The sequence below is a fragment of the Lactuca serriola genome, chromosome 3, assembly GCF_051521515.1.
Source record: "Lactuca serriola cultivar US96UC23 chromosome 3, Lser_US96UC23_V15, whole genome shotgun sequence".
Taxonomy (NCBI): Eukaryota; Viridiplantae; Streptophyta; class Magnoliopsida; order Asterales; family Asteraceae; genus Lactuca; species Lactuca serriola.
The window spans coordinates 246,521,467-246,546,871 of record NC_136410.1 but is presented as its reverse complement, the minus strand read 5'-3'; the positions used below and the strand labels follow the sequence as shown (position 1 = coordinate 246,546,871).

At 36.7% G+C, this 25,405-nt stretch overlaps 1 protein-coding gene across 1 annotated transcript; it reads left to right on the top strand.

Annotated features, from left to right (window-relative positions):
• The first annotated feature begins 3,603 nt into the window (after nt 1-3,603).
• Nucleotides 3,604-4,450, top strand: LOC145096151 (zinc finger BED domain-containing protein RICESLEEPER 3-like). Its single transcript, XM_079033919.1, has 2 exons — nt 3,604-4,351; nt 4,446-4,450. Exons 1-2 carry the CDS (start codon nt 3,604-3,606, stop codon nt 4,448-4,450), a joined length of 753 nt encoding a protein of 250 aa, XP_078890045.1.
• The last annotated feature ends 20,955 nt before the right edge of the window (nt 4,451-25,405 follow it).

The window sequence follows — 25,405 nt, the reverse complement described above, 5'->3', positions numbered from 1 at the left end:
TGGTGGCATCCTTCTCATGAGTCCTAAACTCAGCGATCTCTTCAGGAGTAGCAGACGACTCATGAATTTCCTTAAGTTCTTTGTCGAGGACATATTCCTTGTCCTCGTAACGAGTAACCATCCTGATGTTCCTGATCCAATCATTAAAGTTGGAACCATCAAAGATAACTCTCCTACACAGGTTCATTAGGGAGAAAGAGCCAGTAGGGTTTGAGCCAAAAGCAGTGTTGGAAGACATCTGAAAAAGAAAGACAAAGTTTATATTAGATAAGAGTCCTTAATATAACACCCAAATGAAATATTAAGGCTAGGACCCAACACAATATTTTACAATTTGGAAGAGGGATGTCGTAATCCAATTGCAAAATATTTGAAGGTTGGTAAATGACGATTTACCAATTTCCATCATGAAAAACGAAATTGATTATTAAGTTTTAATTGGATTGAAATTCCTATATTCTTTTGAGATTCATTGAACTTTTCAATGGCAAGTTATGCCCTTCAAGTTTGTGACTGGGATACCGAGGATCACAAACAATGTGTGAATAACCATGCAAATGTGCTTGGTACACTCAATGTCATTTATCATCTAATCAATGTGTCGGTTAACCACACACGCTCCATTGATCTATGACAAACATCAAGCTACCCATTGCCACCCTTAATAGTCGAAGTTAATGTGCCGGTTAACCACACACGCTCCATTAACGACTTGGCAAGCTGCAAAGTGAAATTTCATGGATTAGCATCAATTTCACATTTTTCCTAAAGTAACTAAGATTGGGAATTTAATAAACCATTTAGTTACTTTATAATTATCATTATACTTTTAACGAGAATTAATGTCCCATCCTACCCGTTCGGCTAACGACCCTCCACCAGTCAAGGAAGCGGTGGATGAGAGTGGACACCCATTAAACTAGGGGTGAGCAAAAATCGAACCACAAACCAAAAAACCTCAAAATAACCAAAAAACCGAAACCGAACATATAACCGACGGTGCGGTTTTAGAAATTCAGAAACCGCAACTTTTCAGTGCGGTGCGGTTTTATGTTTCAGAAAACCGCAAAATAACCGAACCGCACTGCAATATTAAAATATTATTATTAACTGAATATATATTTTATTTTTTTAATAATATACATATCCAAAAAGAAAAGGCTCGTTCCAGATTTCCAGTTCTTTCAAAACGTTTCTTTCATTCAAGTTGTGTTTTCTAAAAAGCCCTAGCCTCCGTTTTGGCGACTGGAGCAGCCAACAATCGAATCATTGAACCATTGAAGCAAGTCGGCAAACATCGAGCATCAACCCCGTCACTGGAAGGAAGCTCTCGATTTCGGCGATTCTGGATTCAAGCGTCAAGCATCTTCGTCTCAGGTAAGGTCTTTTTTTCAAATTCCTCTTTTGGATTCGACCATTCTTGTAGTTTTGTTCAATTTCCTCTTCTGTTCTTCTATTCGACTATGTTACATCATTGGTTGAACATATCTTTTCCATCAATGGGGTTACCAACACTTCGAATCTACTCTAGTTTATCTTGTTATTTTGTTACTCTGGTTCTTGTTTGACAATAAAAGTGATTACTCTTTCATGATTAAGCAGGACTTACATCGTTACACATATTGATCATTATTTTTGTTCAATATATGATTTTTTTCGTTAAAAACAATCTTACTGCATTGTATCTTATTTGTATGTGGAAAAGTGATTACTCAAGGAATGGAATGGTCCATTCTATGGAATTGAAAAGGCTGTTTGTATTGCTAGATGGAATGGAATGGATCAATCCTAAATGCTAAAGGCATCAAGTTCCTTTCATTTGTTAATTTCCATTCCTTAAGGCTTAAGGATGGCTGTTTTTTATTCAATCATGCAACAGGTTTGATTTGTTAATTTCCATTCCTTAAGACTTAACCAGTTTTGCTAAAAATAGAAAGGTGATGATCTATTATCTAATATCCACACACAGGTTTATCTGTTATAATTCTCATTTTCTAAAAAAAATAAGAAGAGAATATTTCTTTTATTATAATCTTTTTTGTTTTGCAACTTACCATGTTTTCACCAGATTGAGTACGAACGTAATATGTATTTCAGCATGGCTACTAATGAAGGTGTAATTAATGTCGATGATCAACAAGAAGATGGAGTTGAAGTCCCAGGTGAAGGCGATATTGAAGAAGAAAATAATGCAAAACCTAAGTTACGGTCCATTGTATGGCAGCATTTTCCATATGTTAAAGGCGCCAAAAAAGCAGAATGCACACATTGCAAAAAGGTTTTAGATTGTGGCACTAGATAGAATGGCACCTCCTCATTTCTCATTCATCTAGTTAATTCTTGTAGGTGTAGCCCCCTTTATGAAGGTAAAGACAAAGATGCAAAGAAACAAACAAAACTAAGCTTTAAGCCAAAAGGTACCGAGGCGGGTGGGTCTTTGGCTAAGCATTCCTTTAGCCAGGAGAAGTGTAGATTGGCCCTCTCCAAAATGTGCATTAAAGACAATCGACTGTGTAGCATTGTTGATGTTGAGGGTTTTAAGGAATTTATGTGGGAATTGAATCCAGAGTTTAAGATGATATCTAGATGGACTATAGCTCGAGTATGGAGATTTATAAATAAGAAGATAAAAAAGTTAAAGAGATGTTGAAAGGCCAAACTGTGTGCCTAACTACCGACACATGGTCATCTGCTCAGAACGTGAATTATATGTGTCTTACGGCTCATTGGATTGACAATGCATGGGATTTACAAAAGAAAATTCTAAACTTTTGCCCTATAGGGAATCATAAGGGTGAAACCATTTGGAGTTTGGTTTATGAGTGTATACAAAAGTGGGGGATTGAAACTATGTTCATTGTGACAGTGCATAATGTGTCTTCAAATGACGGGGCTATAAGATATTTGAAGAGGATGTTGAAGGGACCGAATGATATATTAGATTGTAAATATTTGCACCTCCGTTGTTGTTCACATATCATCAATCTTGTTGTTAGAGATGGTTTGGAAGAACAACTCGATACTGTTAATAGAATTCGAAATGCGGTGACATATGTACGATCATCACCGGCCCGGTATAAAACATTTGAAGATTGTGTTGCTCGTATTGAAGTAAAATCCAAACAAAAGCCCTCTATTGATGTTGACACAAGATGGAATTCAACATATTTAATGTTGGAAACAACCGTACTTTATGAGAATGCGTTTGAAAGGTATGTTTATTTGTTTTATATTTATATTATTTTTTTTCTTTAACTAACATCGAGTGCTTTTTTTTATTTTCTCAATAGGCTTTATATGATAGACCCTTCTTAGAGGGCTTACTTTCGCACCGAGGCGGATGCCGGTGTCGACGGGAGCACAAGAAAAAGGAAAAGAAAGGCTAAAGTAGTTGGTGCTCCAAGTGATGTTGATTAGGAGACAGCTAGGTATATTTAATTCTTTTAGTTATTACTTTATATGTATCATTTTAATACTTACGTATTAATATTTGCATTTAAAATAGGAATTTGATCGAGTACTTGAAGATATTTTCCGATGTTACAACTAAGATATCTGGTTTGAAGTATGTAACGGAGAATATTTTTTCTTGAGTTTGTAAAAATGCAAGCCACCATCACTAAGATGACCTTGAGTCAAGTTGAACAAAAGAAGAATATGGCGATATCGACAAAAGCAAAGTATGACAAATATTGGGACAACGTAGATAATGTGAATTATCTACTTTATGTTGCGGTTGTTTTGGATACGCGCAACAAGCTTAGATATGTTACTTATTGCATTGAATTGGTCTATGGAAAGGGTAGTGAGAAAAGCAAAAAGATATCGGGATTGGTTACTAAGACTCTTGAAGATTTTTTTAACCATTACAAGGGAAAAGTGGAAAAAGCGAATGTACAAAACACACATGATAATCTTGTTGATGAAAATTTAAGTAGGTTTGGTGAGATGGATATTGATTTGGAGCTAGAGTTTGACAAATTTGATCATGAGGGTCAAGATATTAAGAGTGAGGTGGAGATTTATCTAGCGGGTGGAAGGGAAAAAAGGGACAACAAGTTTGATCTTTTAGAATGGTGGAAAGTGAATTCAATACAATTCCCTATATTGTCTACCTTAGCTAGGCATGTTTTGGCTATGCCGACATTGACAGTTGCATTAGATTCGGCATTTAGTACAGGTCGCAAAGTTATTGATAAGTATAGGAGTTCACTTAACCCCGACACCGCGGAAGTTCTAATTTGTGCACAAGATTGGATAAGGTGTTCATCGGTAGATCTTGAGCTTGGTTGTGCTATGAAGAGTAAAGAAATTGATGAATTGAATGAGAATATGACGAGTTTAAAAATTGGTAATGTTTTTTCCATATGTTATGATTTCATATTATTATTATAATTACTAGTGATTATATACTAATAATCTAATATTTTTATTTATGTATGTAGATTGAAAACAAGAAAAAATCTTCCAAGGGTCAAGGAGATTATGATTATTGGTGGTTTATTTTATATGTATTATTGTTGGTGATAAAAATATCTTTATGCTTTTTGATGAAGTTTGAACTTTGATGGATATTATGTTGTATGAAGTTAAACCAAGATATTGATGACTTAATGGTTATGAATTAAAATGAATTTATTAATTTCAAAATGTGGTTGGATCGTGTGTTTATATCTATTTTATTATCTTTTGGATGCAAGTTCAAGTTGGCAAATTATAACTTCAAAAAAATTAAAAGGAATATATTGATATAATATGAATTGATGCATATATGTTGTATCTAGTGCTATTTGTCATATAAGAAAGTCAAACTTAATAAATGAAATAAAAAGTTGTGGGAAAATCAAACTTAATAAAGGAAATAAAAACTGAAACTTGTGGTTGGACATAAAAATAACCGCACCATCGAAATAAAACCACACCATTTCTATATTGTGGGTAAACCGAAACCACAAAAAAAAAAAAAAAAAAAAAAAAAAAAAAAAAAAACACCCTAAAACCACAATTGAGACCGCAAAACCGAACCGCAACAAAAACCGCATCTATCGGTTTCATGGATATGAAAACCGCTATTTCGGTTTTCGGTTTCGGTTGGGTGTAAAACCTGCACCAAACCGCACCATGCTCAGCCCTACATTAAACCACCATTTTATAGGTAGTAACCTTATACCCCCCTTATAGACAGGCTTTGTGAATAAGGCCTACTAACGGTAACCCTGACCTAGCTTATATATATATATATATATATATATATATATATATATATATATATATATATATATATATATATATCATTATTAAACTTTTAATATTATAATAGTATAAGAGTTGAATTTTAAACTTTTAAAATTCTAAAGTTTGGAATTAAAGTAGTCATAAGTGTGACTTTACAAATTCTAAAACTTGAGGGCAAGTTTTGAAAATTTTCAAAACTTTTCATTTCCATAACTTATGAGTTTAATGACTTTTAAAAATGAGACTTTTCATTTCCCATAACTTGATGACAAGTTATGGAATTCATTAAAGGCATTTAGATCAATATTTTAATTAATAAAATAATCAAATAATTTATCTGATGAGTTGAAAACTCTTTTAAGATCGTTTAGATCCTTAACAAGTAAATCAGAAAGAGAATAAAAGCATGAACACACAATGAATCAAACAAGTGCTGAATGATTAAACTGCAACACCTCAGAAGAGCTCGACTAAGAACTTCTACTGTAGAGGTGTGCTAGGGTTACAATACGAATAGAAAAATAAGAATAGAGAAGTGTACTAATAACAATGGATGCATGAACCATAAATACTAACCCTAATGATAAAAACACGACTGGATAGGCCCAAACCGTGATAATATTGGACTAAGCTAATAAGCCCAAGGACGCAACTCCTAGACTCAATAATCTCCCCCTTTGCATCAATTGAGGCGAGAGATCATTTCGGTTGAGTGAGGGTGGATTTCTTCACAGTCTTGAATAGCTTCGGTATGATGGCGAGAAGAGTTTGACGAAAGTCAATATACCACCGAAGCATATCTGAAAAAATCTTCTTATCAACTTCACTGTTTTGATTACACCTGTAAATGATGTCAAGAATGTTCTCTAGACAAGTAGTGGAGAACATGTGTTTGTCATCAAGAGCGAATAGGCACTTTTGGCCTTCGGCTCTGGTGAACATGACTGTGTGATACTTCAGGTCGATCTTACCCATCTGCACTTTGTTGACATCGCTTTCCTTCCCAATTGGTTTGATTGTAGGCTTCTTCCTTAAGGCAGAGGCGATCTCTTGATCCATCTTGGCAACTTCAAGAATGTAGCACACCAACATTTGCATGATGTCATCGATGATAGGCTCGTACTGCTCTTGATTAGTCAGCAAAATGTTGTTTAGGAGGATCCAATCATGTGGGTTTAAGTTCGGAAAATCAGCGAGAGAGATCATATGAACCGAGCTGTCAGAGCCTTGGGTCGCCTTGAACTTCACATTTATAAAATTCCCTGTTGAAGTTGGTTTCAATGCCTTGACCATAGTGATCTTTTGTGCGCTCCAGGTCAAGTATTGTGGTTGAGAGAATGCGAGATAGTAGTCAATTAGTTCTCGATCAACCTTCGGGTCAGGAGAGGGGATAGCAACAGTTAGCTCAAAGCAATGAAATATGAACGCCTTTCAGGTGATCGGCATGTCGACTGAGAATCTTTCGCATTTTCTCGATCAAACAAGATGACCGGTTCGAGCCAGTGAGTGATAAGAGACTCAATTGCTTCTTTTAAAAGTTTCTCCAACAACCACAAAGGAAATAGATTTTTTTCTATATTCCAATGCGTCGTTCGCTTCTTTTCGTTTTCTTTCCTTCTTTTCTTCTTCTTTTGCGATGCGAAGCTTTTCATCATGAACTCGGTCATTTTGTTTTCTTGTGAGAGCATCTTCTTCGGATTCTTCTTCATCGCTATCACCGATAATCTTTTTTCCTTTTTCCTTCACACTAGAACCCGAAGCTTCATTACCCTTCGGTTCAGTGGTGACTTTTGGTTGTGAAGTAGGTTTGCTTGTTGGAGGTTGTTGTGGTTGACCCTGACATGCTTCTCCCCCTTGTTTCGGAGGGACAACAGTCTCCGGAACACCTTCAATACGGCTCAACATGTCAAGAGTTGGTCGTAGCTTCTTAGCCAAATGCCTTCGGACGGTGAGAGTGAGGACCGAATCATGTGCTTCTAGGATATTAGAGAGAAGAGAGTGCATATCCCCAACACAGCTTTTGATAACTACTTTCTCAGACTTGAGGTCATCAATTTCCTTGTTCGCCTAATTGAGCTTCAAGGCCTGAGTCTTAATATTTGTGGTTTTTAGGGTGAGATCATACATGACTTTGTTGTCCATGGCAAGATTAGCCTGGAGTTTAGTAAGGCGGTCATGGATAGATGTTTAAAGCTTGGTGTTGTCAGACTTGATGCTTTGGCGTGCTTCTTCAAAGTGTTTCTTCTCAGCTTGAAGCGATTTGGTGAGGTTCTCAACAGAGGCATTAACAGTTTGGGCATTCTTTTGAGCAGCCACCTAAAGAGACTCGAGAAAAACATTAGCATCATAAATTAGTTTTTCGCCATTTTCGGTCGCTTTCTTGCAATATTTTGTTGATTCTTCAACAGCAACAGTTGCTTTCTGGAAAGAGGAGGTGGAAGCTTCAATGGCTTTGGCAGCTTTGGAAAAAGAAGAGTCATGTTCCTTAACAAAAGTTGCCAACATTGCTTTGATAGCAGTCTCGGAGTAAGACTTGCTTGGAGTGGAAGAGGAATAGGAAAGCAATTTGTCAAGTTTCTCGTTAAGATCCTTTAAATGTTGTTTCGTTACAGGAGCATCATCATCATCGCTCTGAACTCTGTATGGGCTATAGTAGAAAGAATCAAACTCAACATCCTCTCCGCCGAGAACGGTGCCAGATTCGTTTGAGTTAGGTGGAGAAAGTGGTTTAGAGGTAATGGGGGTTTCGATTCCTGAAGTAGGCGCCCCCGTATTAGATACGTTGACATGAACTTGAGGTTCGGTTGTAATTGGTATAGTGGTGGTGGTAATTTCAGTGAATAAGGGGGTTGGTATTGGTATAGAAGTTGCAATTGGAGAGGAGATGGGAGGAGGGCATGGAGCTATGGTTATAGGAACAGAGTGATTAGGAGAGGAAGGAGGTGAGGTGAGGTTACCTTGATGAGCCGGTGAAGGTGGAGGCGAAGCACCTCAGAGCGAATCCTCATCTTGAGAATCTTCACTGTCACTAGACTCTTGTTCAGGAATATGATCAGAGGGAACATATTTTGAATCACTTGAAGACTGAACCCTTTGCTTGTGCGCCTTCTTCTTGATCTTTCGCTTCTTAGGAGCGGAAGGAGCTGCTTGTTCTGACTTTCTCTTTTTAGGTGTAACTGCTTTAGACGATGGTCCTTCCTTCTCGCCGTTTCGTTGATCAACCTTTTTCCCTCGTTTCGCTGGTTTATCAACAAAATCCAACAATCTTTGCATTACAGGGGTTAGTTGCCTCGGTCCCGTAGGAGGGATCTTCTTTTAATCTTGGATAAGCTTGCTTTCCCCAGAAACACATCGATACATCGACTCAGGGATTGAACCAATAAATGAATACTTGGTTGGGGCGGCTACGATGATTTTCATCATGTGAAAAGTGGCAATTAAGGACAGTAAAGAGTCTGCCATTATCGGAATGTGAAACTTCTCCATTGCCCATTGAGTAATAGTGGTCCAAAACCTGCCACATGAAATTTCATAATAACGAGAAGTCGAATTAAGGCTTTGTACCAGTTGAACCCATAGAATAGACCCATAGTCCATGTCGATTCCATAGTAGAGACCATAGACAATGGTCATACACGAATAGCTTTCCCCATCTGACCCTAAAACCCTTTCTGATAAGCCCTTGAAGAGAAGGGTAAATAAACCATTCCATTGTGGAGGAAGACATGTCTTCTTGAATTTTGTCATAGTAGAAAGAAGGTCATTGTACCCCATATCCTAAAACATGGTAAAAAGCTGAGTCGTGGTGATCGAATCAGAGTTCTTCATGGAGTCATTGACATTAAGCCCTAGTTGTTGGATAAGATGTCTAAGTCCATAACTATATTTGAGATGTACTTGACTCGACCCGGAATGGTCCATTTGGGTTGCACTTCACCCGAACAATTTATATGGATAATCTTTTGAGAATAGTATAAGTTATGAAATATTAATATATTATAAGTTCTAATATATTAATATGAAATCATATTATTTAATTAGTATTGATCTAAAATTAATTTAGAATTAATTTGGTGATCAAAAGGGTGACTAATTAAACATGGACTCTTGTATTTATATAGTGTGGGCTAATGCTTATTTAGAATGGGCTAGGCTAGCATGGTAAGTCCATGGATAGTCCATGGAGCTTTAACCCATGGATCTTATGGAAATGAAAGGTCATGGGTATTAGGGTTTACATGAATGTAACCCTAATCCATCACATTATATAAAGGAGTCCTTGGCACTTGAAATGGAACTAATGTGTGTGTGAGAACTAAGGGTGGCCGATTTCTTGAAGTGTTCTACTATTCTCTCATGTTTCCAAGGTTTGTGGTGATTTGTGACTTCCATTTGAGGCATCCACATTATTGGTGCTAGGCTCTCAAACTCCAAGCAATCAACCACTAACAAAAGCTATGTAACTCTACTAGGTTTTCATGTTTCAAAGCTCCCCATGTCATGCTAGTAAGGTTATGAACCTTGGAAAAACAAATTTGCATGTATCTTAGTAAAACATATATCCAAGGTTTCTATGGTTGCATGTACACCTTAGGAGTGTTAGAATGCTCAAAACCTTCAGTGGTATCAGAGCCTAGGCTTGTTTTCATGATACTTAATGCAAACTTGTTAAAAATTCAATAAAACTACTTTCTACTGAGTGAGCTCGTCGAGTCCATGAGTTAATTCATCCTACTCGTCGAATAGGTTATTGCACTCGATGAGTAGGAGGCCCTGAATGCAGTTTTTCGAGTTTTGCTGCTGGAAATGGACTAGAAACATTACCCTAAACTGTTTTGGTCTTATAAAACTTGTTTTAGATGGTGTAATGGTTATGCTAATCCATTTACAATGGCTATTATCAAAATTTCAAGTCTTATATGTGTTTTTTTATTCATGAAATTGTTGATATGAATGTTCATGAACTTATGAGTATGGTAGATCATAGGAATTATTTTGTTAGTTTAATTCTTCATCTTGATGTGTTTTAATGGAATCCATAATTTGTCCTCAAGTTATGGATTACCAAAATTATTTCTTTTAAAGTCCATTAATAAACACATAGGTTACATAAAATGAAAAGTCTCTCATTTTAATAAACCGTTAACTCATAAGTTATGAAAGATGAAAAGTTTAGAAAGTTACAAAACTTGCCCTCAAATTTTGGAACATGTAAAGTCTCACACACATTGGTAAAACTTTAGTTCCAACCCCTAGAATTTTAAAAGTTAAAATTCAACCATTATATTTTATAATATTATAATTTTAATAATATGTATATATGTATAAGAACAAGTCGTTTTAGCGTTAGTATGCCTCATTCACGAAGTGGGTCTATAAGGGGGGTATAACGTTGTTGCCTATAAAATGGCAGCTTAATGGGTGTCCACTCTCACCCACCGCTTCCTTGACTGATGGAGGGTCGTTAGCCGAACGGGTAGCACAATGACTTTAATCCTCATTAAAATTATGATGGTTATAAAGTAACTAAATATTTTAATAAATTCCAAATCTTATTTACTTTAGGAAAATGTGAATTTCGTGCTAATCCATGAAATTACACTTTGCACTTTGCTTAAGTCGTTAGTGGAGCGTGTGTGGTTAACCGGCACACTAACCTGGACTTAACAAGGTAGGCAAAGGGTGGCTTAAGGTTTATCATAGATCGGTGGAGCGCGTGTGGTTAACCGGTACATCGGTTAGGTGATAAACATTAAGAGTACCAAGTAATTTGCATGGTTAATTCACACCTTGTTATGTGATCCTCGGCATCCCAGTCACAAAACTTGAAGGGCACATTCGAGATTGAAACATTCCATTGAAAAGTTCAACGAATCTCAAAAGAATCTAGGAGTTTCAAAACCAATTAAAACCTAATAATTTATTTCGTTTTTTATGGTGGAAATTGGTGAATGGTCATTCACGTACCTTCACTTATTTTATAGCTTGGATTACAGCATGTTATAAAATATTGTGTTGGGTCCTATCCTAAATATTACATTTGGGTGTTTTATTAAGTACTATCTTTATATCTAATCTAAACTTGTCCACTACTAGAAAAACAGCCTTTTACGACGCTCATTGCGCGTCGTAAAAGGCTCAGACGACGCGTAAATGCGCGTCAAGGAAGGCCATGTCATAAAGAGAGACGACGCGCATTTACGACGCTCATTTACGACGCGCAATTACGACGCGCGTTTACGACACGCAATGCGTATCAAGGAAGGCCCTGTCATAAAGGAAGACGACACGCATTCGTGTGTCATAACCTTATGACACATGTGTTAATGACACGCAATGCGTATCAAGAAAGGCCCTGTCAAGAAAGGCCATGTCATAAATGAAGACGACACACATTTTTGCGTATCGTAATTTTAATTTTTTTTTTTTTAAAAAAATTATTTATAGATTTACTGATTTTCAAATTAAATTTACATTTCATGTCTCACAATACAAAAAATACAATATATTGCACAAAATTTAATGTCATACAAATAATCATTCCAATAATAGACAAATGTAACATTTCAATATTTTTTATATAATTAACTAAATTATTCGCCAAATTTCCTAAACTACCAACATACTTTTCTATGAAGAGCATTAACACTATTCTTTTCCATCAAAAACTTCAAAACCTGCATAATTAAATTAATGTTTAATCAGCTATAGGTCAATAAGGTAGATTTAAACAAAAGATTTTCATAATAGTAAGATTTTACTTACCACTGTTGTTAATGACATTGAAAGAAGCAGCCCAACAAACACCCCCTCAAAAGGATTACTACCACATAATTGTTGATATTTGATACTTTATTACTAAATGAAACCAAAAACAAAGTTAAAAAGTAAACAAAATCAGAAGGTTTTAGTCAAACTTACAGAGGCTGTATTTCCAAATATTACTAAATGACATTGATTGAACCACCTGCAGATTTACCATTTTGTCCCTATGAGATTCACTATTGAACACATTCTACAGTTTGTAAACTATTATTATGATTAAGCAATAGATGTACTCAAGCTATACATACCAATGGTGATGGTCTTTCATCAGATGCACGTGGAAACCCACTACCATAAACAGAAGTATCAAGATCACTACCATAAATAACTTCAACTTACTGACATTTGAGCCCTTTTGGTTAATGTCTTTTTATTTTATACAAGTATTGTATAAAATAACCAAGCAGAAGATAGTTGAAGATCATGAATAAATAAAAAATTTTATTAAAAAAAAATTGAGTTTAATAAAAAACTAACCTTTACAAATTTACCCTCGTTTGTTTGTTCTTTCATTTTCTCAAATAACCTTTAAACATAATTTATCCATATTCTAGAAATTGATGAGTAGAAAGTATTTAGAAACTAACCATAACATACTTGATGCCTTCTTTCTTCCAATCATTCATAGAATAATAACGAGACATATTTGTAAGATCAATTACTAACCCCAGCTGAAAAAATATCAATAAAAATCAAATAAGAATAGCTTCCCACAATTAGTCCAATCGTCCACAATACATAACAAGGCATTGCTGAAATAAACAAAAAAACATTTAAAGGTAAAGTGATAACTTATACTTACCTTCCTCCCTAAAACCCTTTGTTGGTGAATGAGTTGTCTAAAGGAGTATCTTTTACCAAGGACAATACAGACATTAAAAGACTCACCAAGAGGAACTTTAGAAGGAACAATACAACCCAGTCAATGTGGTCCCCTCCCCCCCCCCCCCCCCCCCACACACACACACACAAAAAAAACATTGTTTGTATGGTAAGAGCCTCATTGCATATATATATAAAGTGTTGTTTTTACTTGTATAAGAGCCTCATTGCATCCTCCTGCACTACATAAGCATCTAGCAAGGTCATAATAAACTGTTGCTGAACCAACTATTCCACATCTTTCCATATCTTCAATGGTTGCAAACGCCTCATCAATTCTCCCTTCTTTCCAGAGTGTATTCACAACAACTATGGAATCGGAATGGAATCAGAAACTATGGAAACAGAATCATACAACATTGAATAACTCTGATGAAGTTAACTTACCTTTGTAAGTTAATGAATTTGGAATAAATGATTTCTACATTTTTTTTGAAAAACTCGTGAACAAGATTATACTTTTCACATGGAAGCATTACCTTTAGCACCATATAAAAAAACAAGGTAATATAAATATAAATATAAGTTAAAGAAAAGAAAACAAGACGATAACAATGTGAATACCTCCATTATGATTCCATATGTTATGGTATTAGGTTGTTGTCCCTGTTCCTTTAGCTGCTGCAATACCCAAAATGCCCCTTCTAGATTTTTTTGACGAACACATGCATTTAACACCTACATCACATGTAGACAAACACTTGATGAAAAGTTTGTAGACAATTAAATACTTGGTCAAATCCCATCTTACTTTTTGTACAAGATCCAACAGATCCATTGCATAACCCACAACCACATTGCTATGAATCTGTTCTTCAAATGCTGGCACCTTATGAGCCCAATTTTAAAATTATTAAATAACTTTTGATACAGAGAGAGCAGTAGAGTCCTATTCAGTGAAGCATTTCATGAAATCCATTTGGTTACATAATCATCTCAACTGATTTCCTCCTAGAGGTTAAACATTGAAAGTAGCAAGCTATTTGTCATTAAAATGAATAGAACATGCTATTTTTGTCATAAAAGTGAAAGTAACATGTTATTTTTGTTTTAATGTTTTATAAATGAAAGTAGCATGCTATTTTTGTCATAAAATGAAGGAAGTTGTAATAAAAAGAAATGAAAATATTATGCAATAATACACAGGTAAGTCAAAAAGTATGATGCCTTAATTACAAATGTGTTGGTTGAGAGCCCAAACAAACATCCATAAGCATGTTCATAACTAAGACTTGGGAGATGGGAAGGACAAGAAATTACCCAGTGGAGATTCAAGTTCAGCCATGTCTGAAATCAAACATACCGTGATTTCAATGGGCACACGAGTAGGAAATAGAAACATGAAATGAATACGACCTGTGAGGTTCAAGAAAACCCCATCCGTTTACCTTCAATCACCAAAGACCACCACTTCTTCATTCTTCTTCCTTCGATCTCTCCAAACCCCAAAGGTCCTCCGATTTCTACCGATGACGGAGTCTAAGAAGCCAAGGAAGGCTCACCGGGAACCAATAATTTCCTCCTCCTCCTCATGAATAGATCGATCATCCTGATCTACCAGTCGTTACTTGCCCTACTCCATCGGACTAGTTGAGTCCCCTCCCTACATGTAATCTGCTGGCGACAAGGAAGAACAGCCAAGGAGACCGCCGGAGCACCTCCCCCCCCCCCCCCAAGCTGTGGCAGACAAGAGAAGCGTCGTTGCTTCTCCCTTCTCCTTTTGTCAAATCGATTCGGCACCAGAGGTGCTTCCCCTTTCTTGATTGATTTCCATCATCGAGCCACCATGGCTGCTTGCGTTCCCATCTTCCTTTCTCGATAGATGAACCACGACCACCAGACCAAAACTCCTGCTGCCTTCGTCATTCTAATTCCCCTTTTTCGATTTATCTGTGGGTAATAAGAAACAAACGAGAATCAATATTTGGATTCTAATATTGAGACTTGAGAGTATAATACTTAATTAGGGCTTTTCTGAAAATTTCAACATCAAGTGGGGAATAAGAAAACTATTGGCGAGTATTCTCAATAACAGCAGAGAGATGAAGAAGGTGAAATTACAGCAACGATGAAGTAGATGAATGGAAATCAGAAGCCCTTTTTCTTGATTGAGATGATGAAGTCGAGAGATGGAGATGAAATCGTAACCTTCGATCTTTGATTGAGAAGTTGCACAACAGTGTGAGGAGAATGAAAGATGCGTGAAAATGCTTAGGGCAGGGAGGGTAGCGGGCTTTTCTAATTTTTTGGCTTTTCTTTTCCCGCTTGTAACTAAGGAACGCGCGTTCATTAAAATTATAAAGCGACACATATAGAGGGCGCGCATTTAAGGTACAGCGCCCTCCGTATTTTTAATTTTTTTTTCTTTTGACACTAATTTAAAGGCACGCAATAATGCGTGACCTAAATCCTTAAATTTTCTAAAGAGATGACACTTTTTTAATGTCACTCTCGTTTGCGTAACATATATTAATGAGTGTCGTAATTTGCGCGTCGTAAAAGGCTATTTTTCTAGTAGTGGTCCTTCTTTCTTTTCAGATGTCTTCCAACAATGTTGCTTCTGGATCAAACCCTGCCGGCTCCTTCTCTCTCATGGACCTTTGTAGGAGAGTCGTCTTCGATGGATCCAACTTTATGGATTGGATCAGGAACATCAGGATGGTTACTCGTTACGAGGACAAGGAATATGTCTTCGACAAGGAGCTTATGGAAATTGATGAGTCGTCTGCTACTCTTGAGGAGATCACTTACTTTAGGGCGCATGAGAGAGATGCTAACAAAGTGGCACATATCATGTTGGCCACAATGACAGCCGAGCTCCAAAAGTCCTATGAGGACTTCAATCCTTTTGAGATGCACCAGGATTTGATGGAAAGATACCATTAGAGTGCTCGTCAAGAGCGATATGAAATCATCTCCTCCATGATAACAACCCGAATGAATGATGGTGAACCCATCACGGGCCACATGCAGAAAATGCAAAGATTCGTGGACCATTTGCTGAAACTGAATGTGAACTTTCCCGAGGAGTTGGAAATTGACATCATTTTGCACTCCTTACCCTCGTGTTATGATTAATTCTGAATGACATACTACATGAACATGGAAGAAGTTACACTTAGCAAACTTCAAGGACTTTTGAAGACCACCGAAAGTGGTCTTAAAGGTAAATCAGTTGTTAGCACTCCTACTCCTACCGCAGCCCGTGTCTTGGCAATCGGGCAAGGTAAAGGGAAGAAGAGGAAGAGCCCTTTGAAGGGTACCAATGGAAAGTCCCATGATGTCTCCTCTTCAAGTGGAACCAAAAGAGGTTTTGTCACTCCTTCTGCCAACCCTAAAGAGGTTGACTTCTTCTATTGCCATGAAAAGTCGCACTTGAAGCGAAACTACCCAAAGTACCTGCAAGATGTTAAGGATGGGAAAGTAAAACCCAACCATGCAGGTATTTACATTATATTGTCTAATAACTCACCCCATTCTAATTCTTGAGTCCTTGATATTGGTTGTGGTATTCACATATGTTCTGATTTGCAGGGACTAAGAAGAAGTGAAAATGTGGAGCATGGGAAGATAAACTTGATCATGGGGAATAGGAAAGCTTCACTTGTCACCAAGATTGGATTTTATTCTTTGTTGCTAAGTAGTGGGTTAGTGTTAGGTTTTAATAAGTGTTGTTACTCGTCTGAAATGGCGAGAAATATTATTTCCTTTCATGGTTTATACAAACAAGGTTTTACCTTTTCATTTGATAATGAGTGTGGCGGTATTAATGCTTTCTTTAATAATGTTCTGTATTTTAAAGCATTACCTTGTGATGGTGTGTATGAAACTGTTTCAGTTTTTGATAACCTAGAAAATAATTTATTGTGTATCAATTCTTCCACTAGCTTGGACATGTAAGCAAGAAACGCATAGGCCAACTCTAAAAGGATGGAGTCTTGGAGTCATTTGACCTAAAGTCGGATGATAGTTGTGAATCTTGTTTGCTTGGGAAAATGACAAAGTCACCCTTAATTGGTACTTGTGCTAGGGGTGAGGGTTTGTTGGACCTCATACATACTGATGTGTGTGGACCCTTCAGAACCACCACAAGGGAGGCTAATCGCTTCTATGTGACTTTTACTGATGATTATAGTAGATATGGATATGTCTAATTAATCAAGTATAAGTCAGAAACCTTTGAAAAGTTCAAGGAGTTTAAACAGAAAGTGGAGAATCAGTTGGGCAAGAACATTAAGATACTTCGATCCGATCAAGGTGGTGAGTATCTTAATATAGAGTTCCCTAACTGTCTTAAGGAATATGAGGTTGTCTCATAATTGACACATCCCAGGACACCACAGCTTAATGGTATGGCTGAGAGGTGTAATCGAACCTTTTTAGATATGGTTCGTTCCATGATGAGTCGAGCTTTGCTACCAATCTCATTTTGGGGGTATGCCTTAGAGACTGCCACCCATATTCTAAATTTAGTCCCTACTAAAAATATTTTCAAAACACCTCACGAGATGTGGACTGGAAAATTTCCCAATATGGACCACATCAAGATTTGGGGTTGCGAGGCTTTCGTGAGGTGCGAGACTCACGATAAGCTTGAACCTCGAAGTGAGAGGTGTATTTTCATCAGCTACCTACAGAGATCCTTTGGTTACCTCTTCTACAGACCCAGTGATAATGTGGTCTTTGTTGCAAGGAGAGGAGTCTTTCGTGGGAGAGAGTTCATGAGCCATGGAAACAATGGGAGGCAAATTGACCTTGAAGAAATTGAAGAGTCAAGTGATGAAGGAACCTTAAACCCTAGCAATCAACCTGAGGAGGAAACTCCTGTTGATTCGACAGATCAGTCTGTACCTCTGAGGCGTTCCACAAGAGTTAGGAATGCACCTGAGCATTACTATGGGTTTCATATTACTTTGGAAGGTGATACACTTATCAGTGATAGGACACTGGTAAGTCTGGATGAACCTAACAGCTACATGGAAGCCATGGCAGGCCCTGAGGCAGCTAAATGGAAAGAGGCTATAGACAGCGAGATACAATCCATGTATGACAATCAAGTTTGGAACTTGGTTTACAATGTACTAGGTCGTAAGACACTCGTGTGCAAATGGATCTTTATGAAGAAGACCGACATGGATGGTAATGTACACACTTATAAGGTGCGACTGGTTGCAAAGGGCTTTTCTCAAACTCTGGGAGTTGATTATGATGACACATTTTCACCAGTAGCAAAGATTAAGTCTATTAGGGTTATGCTAGCCATTGCTGCATTTCATGACTATGAAATATGGTAAATGGATGTCAAAACCGCTTTCCTTAATGGAAAGTTGGCAGAGGATGTTTACATGAGTCAGTCAGAGGGTTTTGTCAGCGCAAAGTACCCTAATAGAGTGTGTAAGCTTGAGAAATCCATATATTGATTGAAACAAGCACCTCGCAGATGGAATCTTTGTTTCAATGAGAAAGTCAAAGAGTTTGACTTTTCGAGGAGCGAAGATGAATCTTGTGTATATGTCAAGGCTAGTGGTAGTACAGTTAGCTTTTTTGTATTGTATGTGGATAACATACTACTCATAGGAAATGACATCCCAACTCTACAGGAAGTGAAATCCTGGCTTAGGAAGTGTTTCGCTATGAAGGACCTTGGAGAAGCTGCCTATATCCTAGGGATAAGGATTTTGAGAGAAAGGAGTAAGAGACTAACTAGACTTAGTCAAAGCACCTATGTGGAAAAAGTGTTGAAAAGGTTCAACATGCAGAACTCCAAGAAAGGAGATTTATCAATCCAGAGTAATGCCACACTATGTAAGACTTAGAGCCCGAGTATAGAGGCTGAGATAGCAGAGATGAGTCGAGTTCTATATGCTTCCGCTATAGGCTCGATCATGTATGCTATGACTTATACTCTTCCTGATGTGGCCTTTGCATTGAGCATGGTTAGCAGATATCAGGGGAACTCTGGCAAGGCTCACTGGACTGCGGTAAAGAACATTCTCAAGTACCTACGAATAACTAAGGACTAGGTCCTTACACTCGGTGGGAGTGATGATTTGAGAGTAGTAGGGTATAGGGATGCTAGCTTCCAGACTGATAGGGATAATTTCCGCTCTCAGTCAGGCTGGGTCTTTACCTTAAACGGAGGAGCAATTACTTGGAAAAGTTCCAAGCAAGAGACAGTGGTTGATTCAACTTGCGAATCAGATTATATAGCAGCAAGAGAGGCAGCAAATGAGGCTACATGGCTAAAGAACTTCATCGGAGACCTTGGAGTTGTACCTGCTATAAAGGAGCCTATGGAGATTTTTTATGACAACAATAGAGTGGTTACCTTAACCAAGGAACCAAGAGAGCATGGCAGATCCAGACACATTGATAGAAAATCTCACTTCATCAGACATCGAATAGAAGAAGGACTCCTCGTAGCAAAGAGGGTATCATCAGATGAGAACCCAAAAGATCCCTTCACGAAAGGACTGAGTAAGGTTAAGCATCTTCAGCATGCAAGGCGCATAGGGCTAAAGGATGATATTAGTTTTGGAAATTATATAGCTTTGAAATTTGTAAAGTGTAATTAACATTTGATGAAAAATAAAAGTTGTTGCTTATTTATAAGTAAAGTGTTGCTATCTTTTGTCAATCTTTTACTATCATTTCAATTTGCATGTTTTGACTTCCAGAATAACTCTGTTATGGTATATCATATTATTCAAATTCTCCACAGTCGGTCATATGTTGGAAGTAGATATGAATCAAGACTATTATGAAGTAGGCTTGTAGATGTCTAAGATGTTGGACATAGCAAGAGTTGCTACAACACTCATGAGTGCTCATAAGTTCTGAGTATTGGATTCAACCTACACTTACTTTTATCACTTCCTCCTTCTCCTCCCATTGCTCTCCCTAACCCACAAGATCGAAGAATTGAAAGGTTCAATGTCACTAAAGCCCTAATGGAAATGACACATGAAGATGGTAAACCCGTGTGTGCCCACATTCTAGGAATGATATCACACATCGATAGGTTGATAATGTTGGGTGCGTCATTCCCGTATAAGTTGGCTGTAATTTGGGTTCTACAGTCACTTCCCGAATCATATAATGAGTTCAAAAGAAAGTAGTATATGATGGATCGTGACGAAAACCTCATTGACCTAACTTACATGCTCATCGCTGCTGAATCAGAAATGATTTGGCAAAGCAATGGAGCATATTTGTTGGGAAAGTCAACCAACCATGCTTTCGAGGACGTTCTAGGAGAACCGACTTGCATTTGCTGCCAAGAGAAAGGGCGTTGGATACAAGTCTACCCTAAGAGCCTGAATTGTCCAGAAGATGGGAGAGTCAAAGAGTATGGTTGTGCTTCAGGTAAAATCCACTATCTAACCCTCATTAAGTTCCTATTCATTGATTCTTAATACATAATGTGATAAGATTACATTTGAATGTTTTGCAAGATCAGTGAAAAGAGAGGAAGCTTGATGAAAGAGCAAGATGAGTCTAATCACGAAGAAATGGATCTCGATCGCATAAATTCGAAGATTAGATTTTGAGCTTAGATAGTTATGATAGAGTTGTTATGAATATTTGATTACATTGTTTTTCAATTGATTTTTGCATTGTAAGGACAAAATGTTTTCCGGTGCTTTATGAATAAAATAAATTTTGATTTGACTCGTTTATTTATTTATTTCCTTGTAATGAAATTGTTATGAAAAATTGATGTTTGCATATTTCTACAACGAATGGATGTGATTCTTAATTATGACAATTGTGGAAATGTCGAGAATTTACCAAATAGGGAGAGTTTCTCATCACCCAAGTTTCAATTGGACAGAAACTTAGAATCATGCAACTTGGTTGCACGATGAATGAGAAATTTCATATTTGGAAATTAGACTAAGTTGTTGACAAAGTGTCAAGTGAACGACTAGGAGATCAAGTACACAAGGTTATGTGTTGATCAAGTCCACCGCAAGAGTAACAAAGATATTCGTCATGATTCACTAAAGGTTTAGTAAATATGATAAGATTAAGTGTAATTCTGAATTGATTGAAAAGGTTTAATCAATAGCAGAACGAATAAGAAGAATCAAGTAGGTAGAAAGATAAAAGTTTCTCTATTCTAAGAAGAAGGGAGAGTACCTTTTATGTTTTATGATAGGTCTTAATGATTAAGAACCATATCTCAATTGATCCTCTAAGTGAATCTTAGTACAATTGTATGTCTAAGAAGAGGAATCAAGAATTGAAGAAATGGTTAAATCAAGAAGTCAATCATACTTCGTTCCAAAAAACAAGTCTTAGAGTTAAGATTGTGACATTGAGTGACAAGTCTTAAGAAGGTTTATAACATTCATCAAATGTAGAATTGGAAAAAGATTTTATTATTCTTATACATTTAAAATTGGTAAGTTGTGATGTCTTGGATAAGACAAAGACCAACTAGGACCAATTATGTGAAGTGTTTTGTCTTGATAAGAACTACACTAGCTATTGAATGTTTGTTTTGTCAAGGAATGTTTCTTGACAAGAGAATCTTATATGTCAAGGAGTCAGTGGGAGTCTTAATGGTCTTGAAAGGTTTCAAGAACAAATCAAGAATAAACCTTATCGATCATCACTAGCACACGACTTGAGGTTTACAACCCATCGCGTCGACATTATCTTGTTTCTGTGTTGTTTCAATTGAGTTAATTATGCATATGAGCCCTGCGGGTTCTCATTTGAATGCATAAAAGGCAAGGACCTTGATCAATGAAAAGTACATTGATAGGAAAGGGTGAGCTGCTTAACTACTTGGAAGACATGGTGGGCAGCGTGTTACCATAAGGCAAGAAATCAAGATTGAGAAAGTTTGGTCCATATGAGTTTGAATTTGTCTCAAACATTGGTTTTGACAAATTCACATGGATAGGAACACATACACCATTAAAATCTAAGTGTCATAAGATTCCCTCCTGAAAATGACTGTGAGGAAATGCTTTCACTAAGAGAGATTTTAAGAAGATAGCAATTGTAAAATTGTACTCTCGAATTCGATTATGGTTACGGTATCCCTTTCCATGATTCGAATTGTGAGATCTGGCAATTAGTCTGAATTGTTTAAGACACACACATGAACTATCTAAGGCAAAGGTGTATATGTTTAAGAAGCCTTGATAAAATATTATCAAAGCATTGGGTATTAGAAATATGAACTTAAAGAAATTCAATAGGCATTGTTTTTTCTGAAAGTTAAGCTGTTTCTGAATACGTGTCAAAGCTAGTGGGAGCATAAGTGTTATGTTTATAATAATCATCGTGATAGTGGGAGCATAAATGTTATGATTTCATGATTATTAAGACAAGTATTGCAAGTTAGCAATATTAATTATAGAAAACAAGAGTCATACTTTGCAAAGTAGTAAGGATGTAAAGTTGTTTTGCTATAATTAAGGGAGAGAATATTATGCTTCATTTCAAATCTAAAAGCTTAGCTTGTGGAATGTTAATAAATTTAGTCAAGGATGCATAGTGTGTTCTTAAATTTCGATTATGATTACGGCATTCCTCTTCATATTTCGAATTGTGAGAACGTAGCACGTAAAATATTACGCTTCGGGTATAGGATCGATTGCAAATTCTATAATATTTGACCATTCTAAAATTTTCCAAATGTCTAGCGCATTTAGAGGGAAAAGGAAAAGAATCGGTTTTGACTAAAATAATTAAACAACTATCAAAGGACAATCCAAAGTTCGCCGAGGATTGGTCGCTTATGAGTAGTTGGAAGTATGATATGGGATGGACCATATCGACATTATTATGAATAGATAAGATTCTATTAAGAATGAGTTGTCATATGGAAAATATGGAAATGTTTCCATATTGGGAGTTGGATATTAAGAATCTATGTCTAGATTAGAAACTTTTATGCAAGAAGGATGCTCAAAGGAATGTACTTTGAGTGAAAGACATCACATCTATGGAATTGTCTTGTAACAATTTCCGATAGAGAGCTTTGTAATTCATTGGCAATAGTAATTGTGACCATTAGTGCAGTGACATTTCAAAAGGATCATTGCATAAAATGTTAGAATCTAGCATATTCTATAAGTGGCAAGAATTTGATATTTTTTCACTTGTAGAATGGATTGGGAGTTGTGAAATGAGTGTGATTGGAAATGTGTTCATTTGATCTATTTCACAAAGTAAGAACCATAGGTAAACATTGTGTGCATGCTAAGAGCATGGGACAAGTGTGGTAATAATTCGAGTAAGAAGTTGATTACCCGAAATGACAAATAATGAGTAATCGATATGGTGATAAATAAAAGGTGTTTTATTTATACTCAAAGTCTGAGGCCATATAGGATTAGTATTATTCTTGTGTTTCACTTTGCATGTTTTGACTTCCTGAATAATTTAATTCCTTAAGAACAGTCAAATTATTCGAACGGGCCATAGTCGTTCATATATTGGAAGTAGGTATGAATGAAGACTGTCGTGAATTGGTGTGTGGATTGTCTAAAGAACATTAGACATAAGCAAATGTTTGTTGCAACGTTCATGAGTGCTTATGAATATGATTTGAGCATTGGATTAAACCCACGCTCACTTGGATCACTTCATGGATTTTATCACGAGTGATTGGTGAGACGATAATATCTTATATTCTTGAAACCGAGATGTGTGAGTTGTATCTTGTGAGTCGGTTGCACATTGATAATATGTAAACGCACCAGTAACTTGGTGTTATAAAACATATTGTTGTGTGTAATTCGGTAAGTAAGTGCAAGCGAGCATTGAGTCAAAGTTTATCCGTTCCTCTTATCCAAAGTAGGATAAAGGCGATATCTGTGGGCCCCTCGATGATTTAGTGATGGCACCTAAGCGCTTGGCCAAGCTGGGACTAAATTGATGTGTTCAATTGTAGTCTGTTGTTAGTCGTCATAAATCTGAATTTGGGAAACAGCACATAGACAGAGAGAATGATTTAGATCCATGTCTTAGTCTATACGATAATATCTAGAATGGAGGAATATATATGATCCCTTATCTAAAGGACACGCGTGTCTGATAAGATCAGAGTTGACAGCGGCTTTAGAAAGCTACGATTGCAGATCAGGATCTGAAGTCATACGCGGAATAGTTGTTAGACTTATCCAAGTGGGAGACTATTGGATTAGTGTCTAAGTCCATAACTATTTTGGTATGTACTTGACCCGATGGTGCATGGTCCTTTTGGGTTGCCTTCACCAAAGCAACTTGATAGGATGAACTATGGAGAGAAAGGATTAAATATGATTTATTAATATATTGTGAGAATAATATATTAAAGGAGAAATCATATTGTTTAATTAATATTAGTCAAGAATTAATAAGAATTAAGTTTGTGGCTAAAAGACATTAATTAAACTTAAGGAACTAGAACTGTCAATTGTGTGATAGTTGAATATTGAGCTAATGGACTCCTTATTAAGGGGGTGGATGAATTCTATGGGGAAACCCATTAGAAATCGTCCAAAGGCCTTTAAGAAAGGAGTACATGGGTTGCTTAGGGCCTAAGCATCCAAATTAGGGTTTCCTTGTTAGATAACCTTAATAGCCTCACTATTTAAGGAACCCTTAAGCCCTAAAAACGTGGAGAACTAATTGGTTAGGGTTTCCACACGTTTTGGGCAGCCTCCTTCTCTTCTCTTCTTCATCCTCTTGCTCTTGGTGTTTGTGAACAATTAGAGGAGTGACATTTGTGACTCTAAGCTTTCTAAAGTCATTACAAGGAGGAATTGAGATTGTTATTGCTACATAACAATCAAGGTAACATCTAAACCTATTTCTTATGCTAATATGATTACTTGTATTCTAGAACTAAGGTTTAAAGTCTTGGATGAATAGCATGTACAATAGAGAAACCTAGATCCAAGCATTAGGGTTTGTATAAGACATAGGATGTTCTTATGGCTAAAACCCATCAACTAGTGTGTGTGAGAACTAAGGGTGGCCGATTTATTGAAGTGTTCTACTATTCTCTCAAGTTTCCAAGGTTTGTAGTGATTTGTGACTTCCATTTGAGGTATCCACATTATTGGTGCTAGGCTCTCAAACTCCAAGCAATCAACCACTAACAAAAGGTATGTAACTCTACTAGCTTTTTATGTTTCAAAGTTCCCCATGCCATGCTAGTTAGGTTATGAACCTTGGAAAAACAAATTTGCATGTATCTTAGTAAAACATAGATCCAAGGTTTCTAGGGTTGCATGTACACCTTAGGAGTGTTAGAATGCTCAAAACCCTTCATTAGCAACGAACAAAACCTAGCCTTTGAAATCGAAGTCTTTAGATTGAAAATCTCAAAGAAAATCATATCCTTAGCTTTATCGTATATTGCCGTTGAATAGACTTGAGAAAGATGTGATGTCGGGACAGACTCCTCCTTGGTTAGAGCAATAACGATTGGGGGATATTTGAGGCATTCGACCAT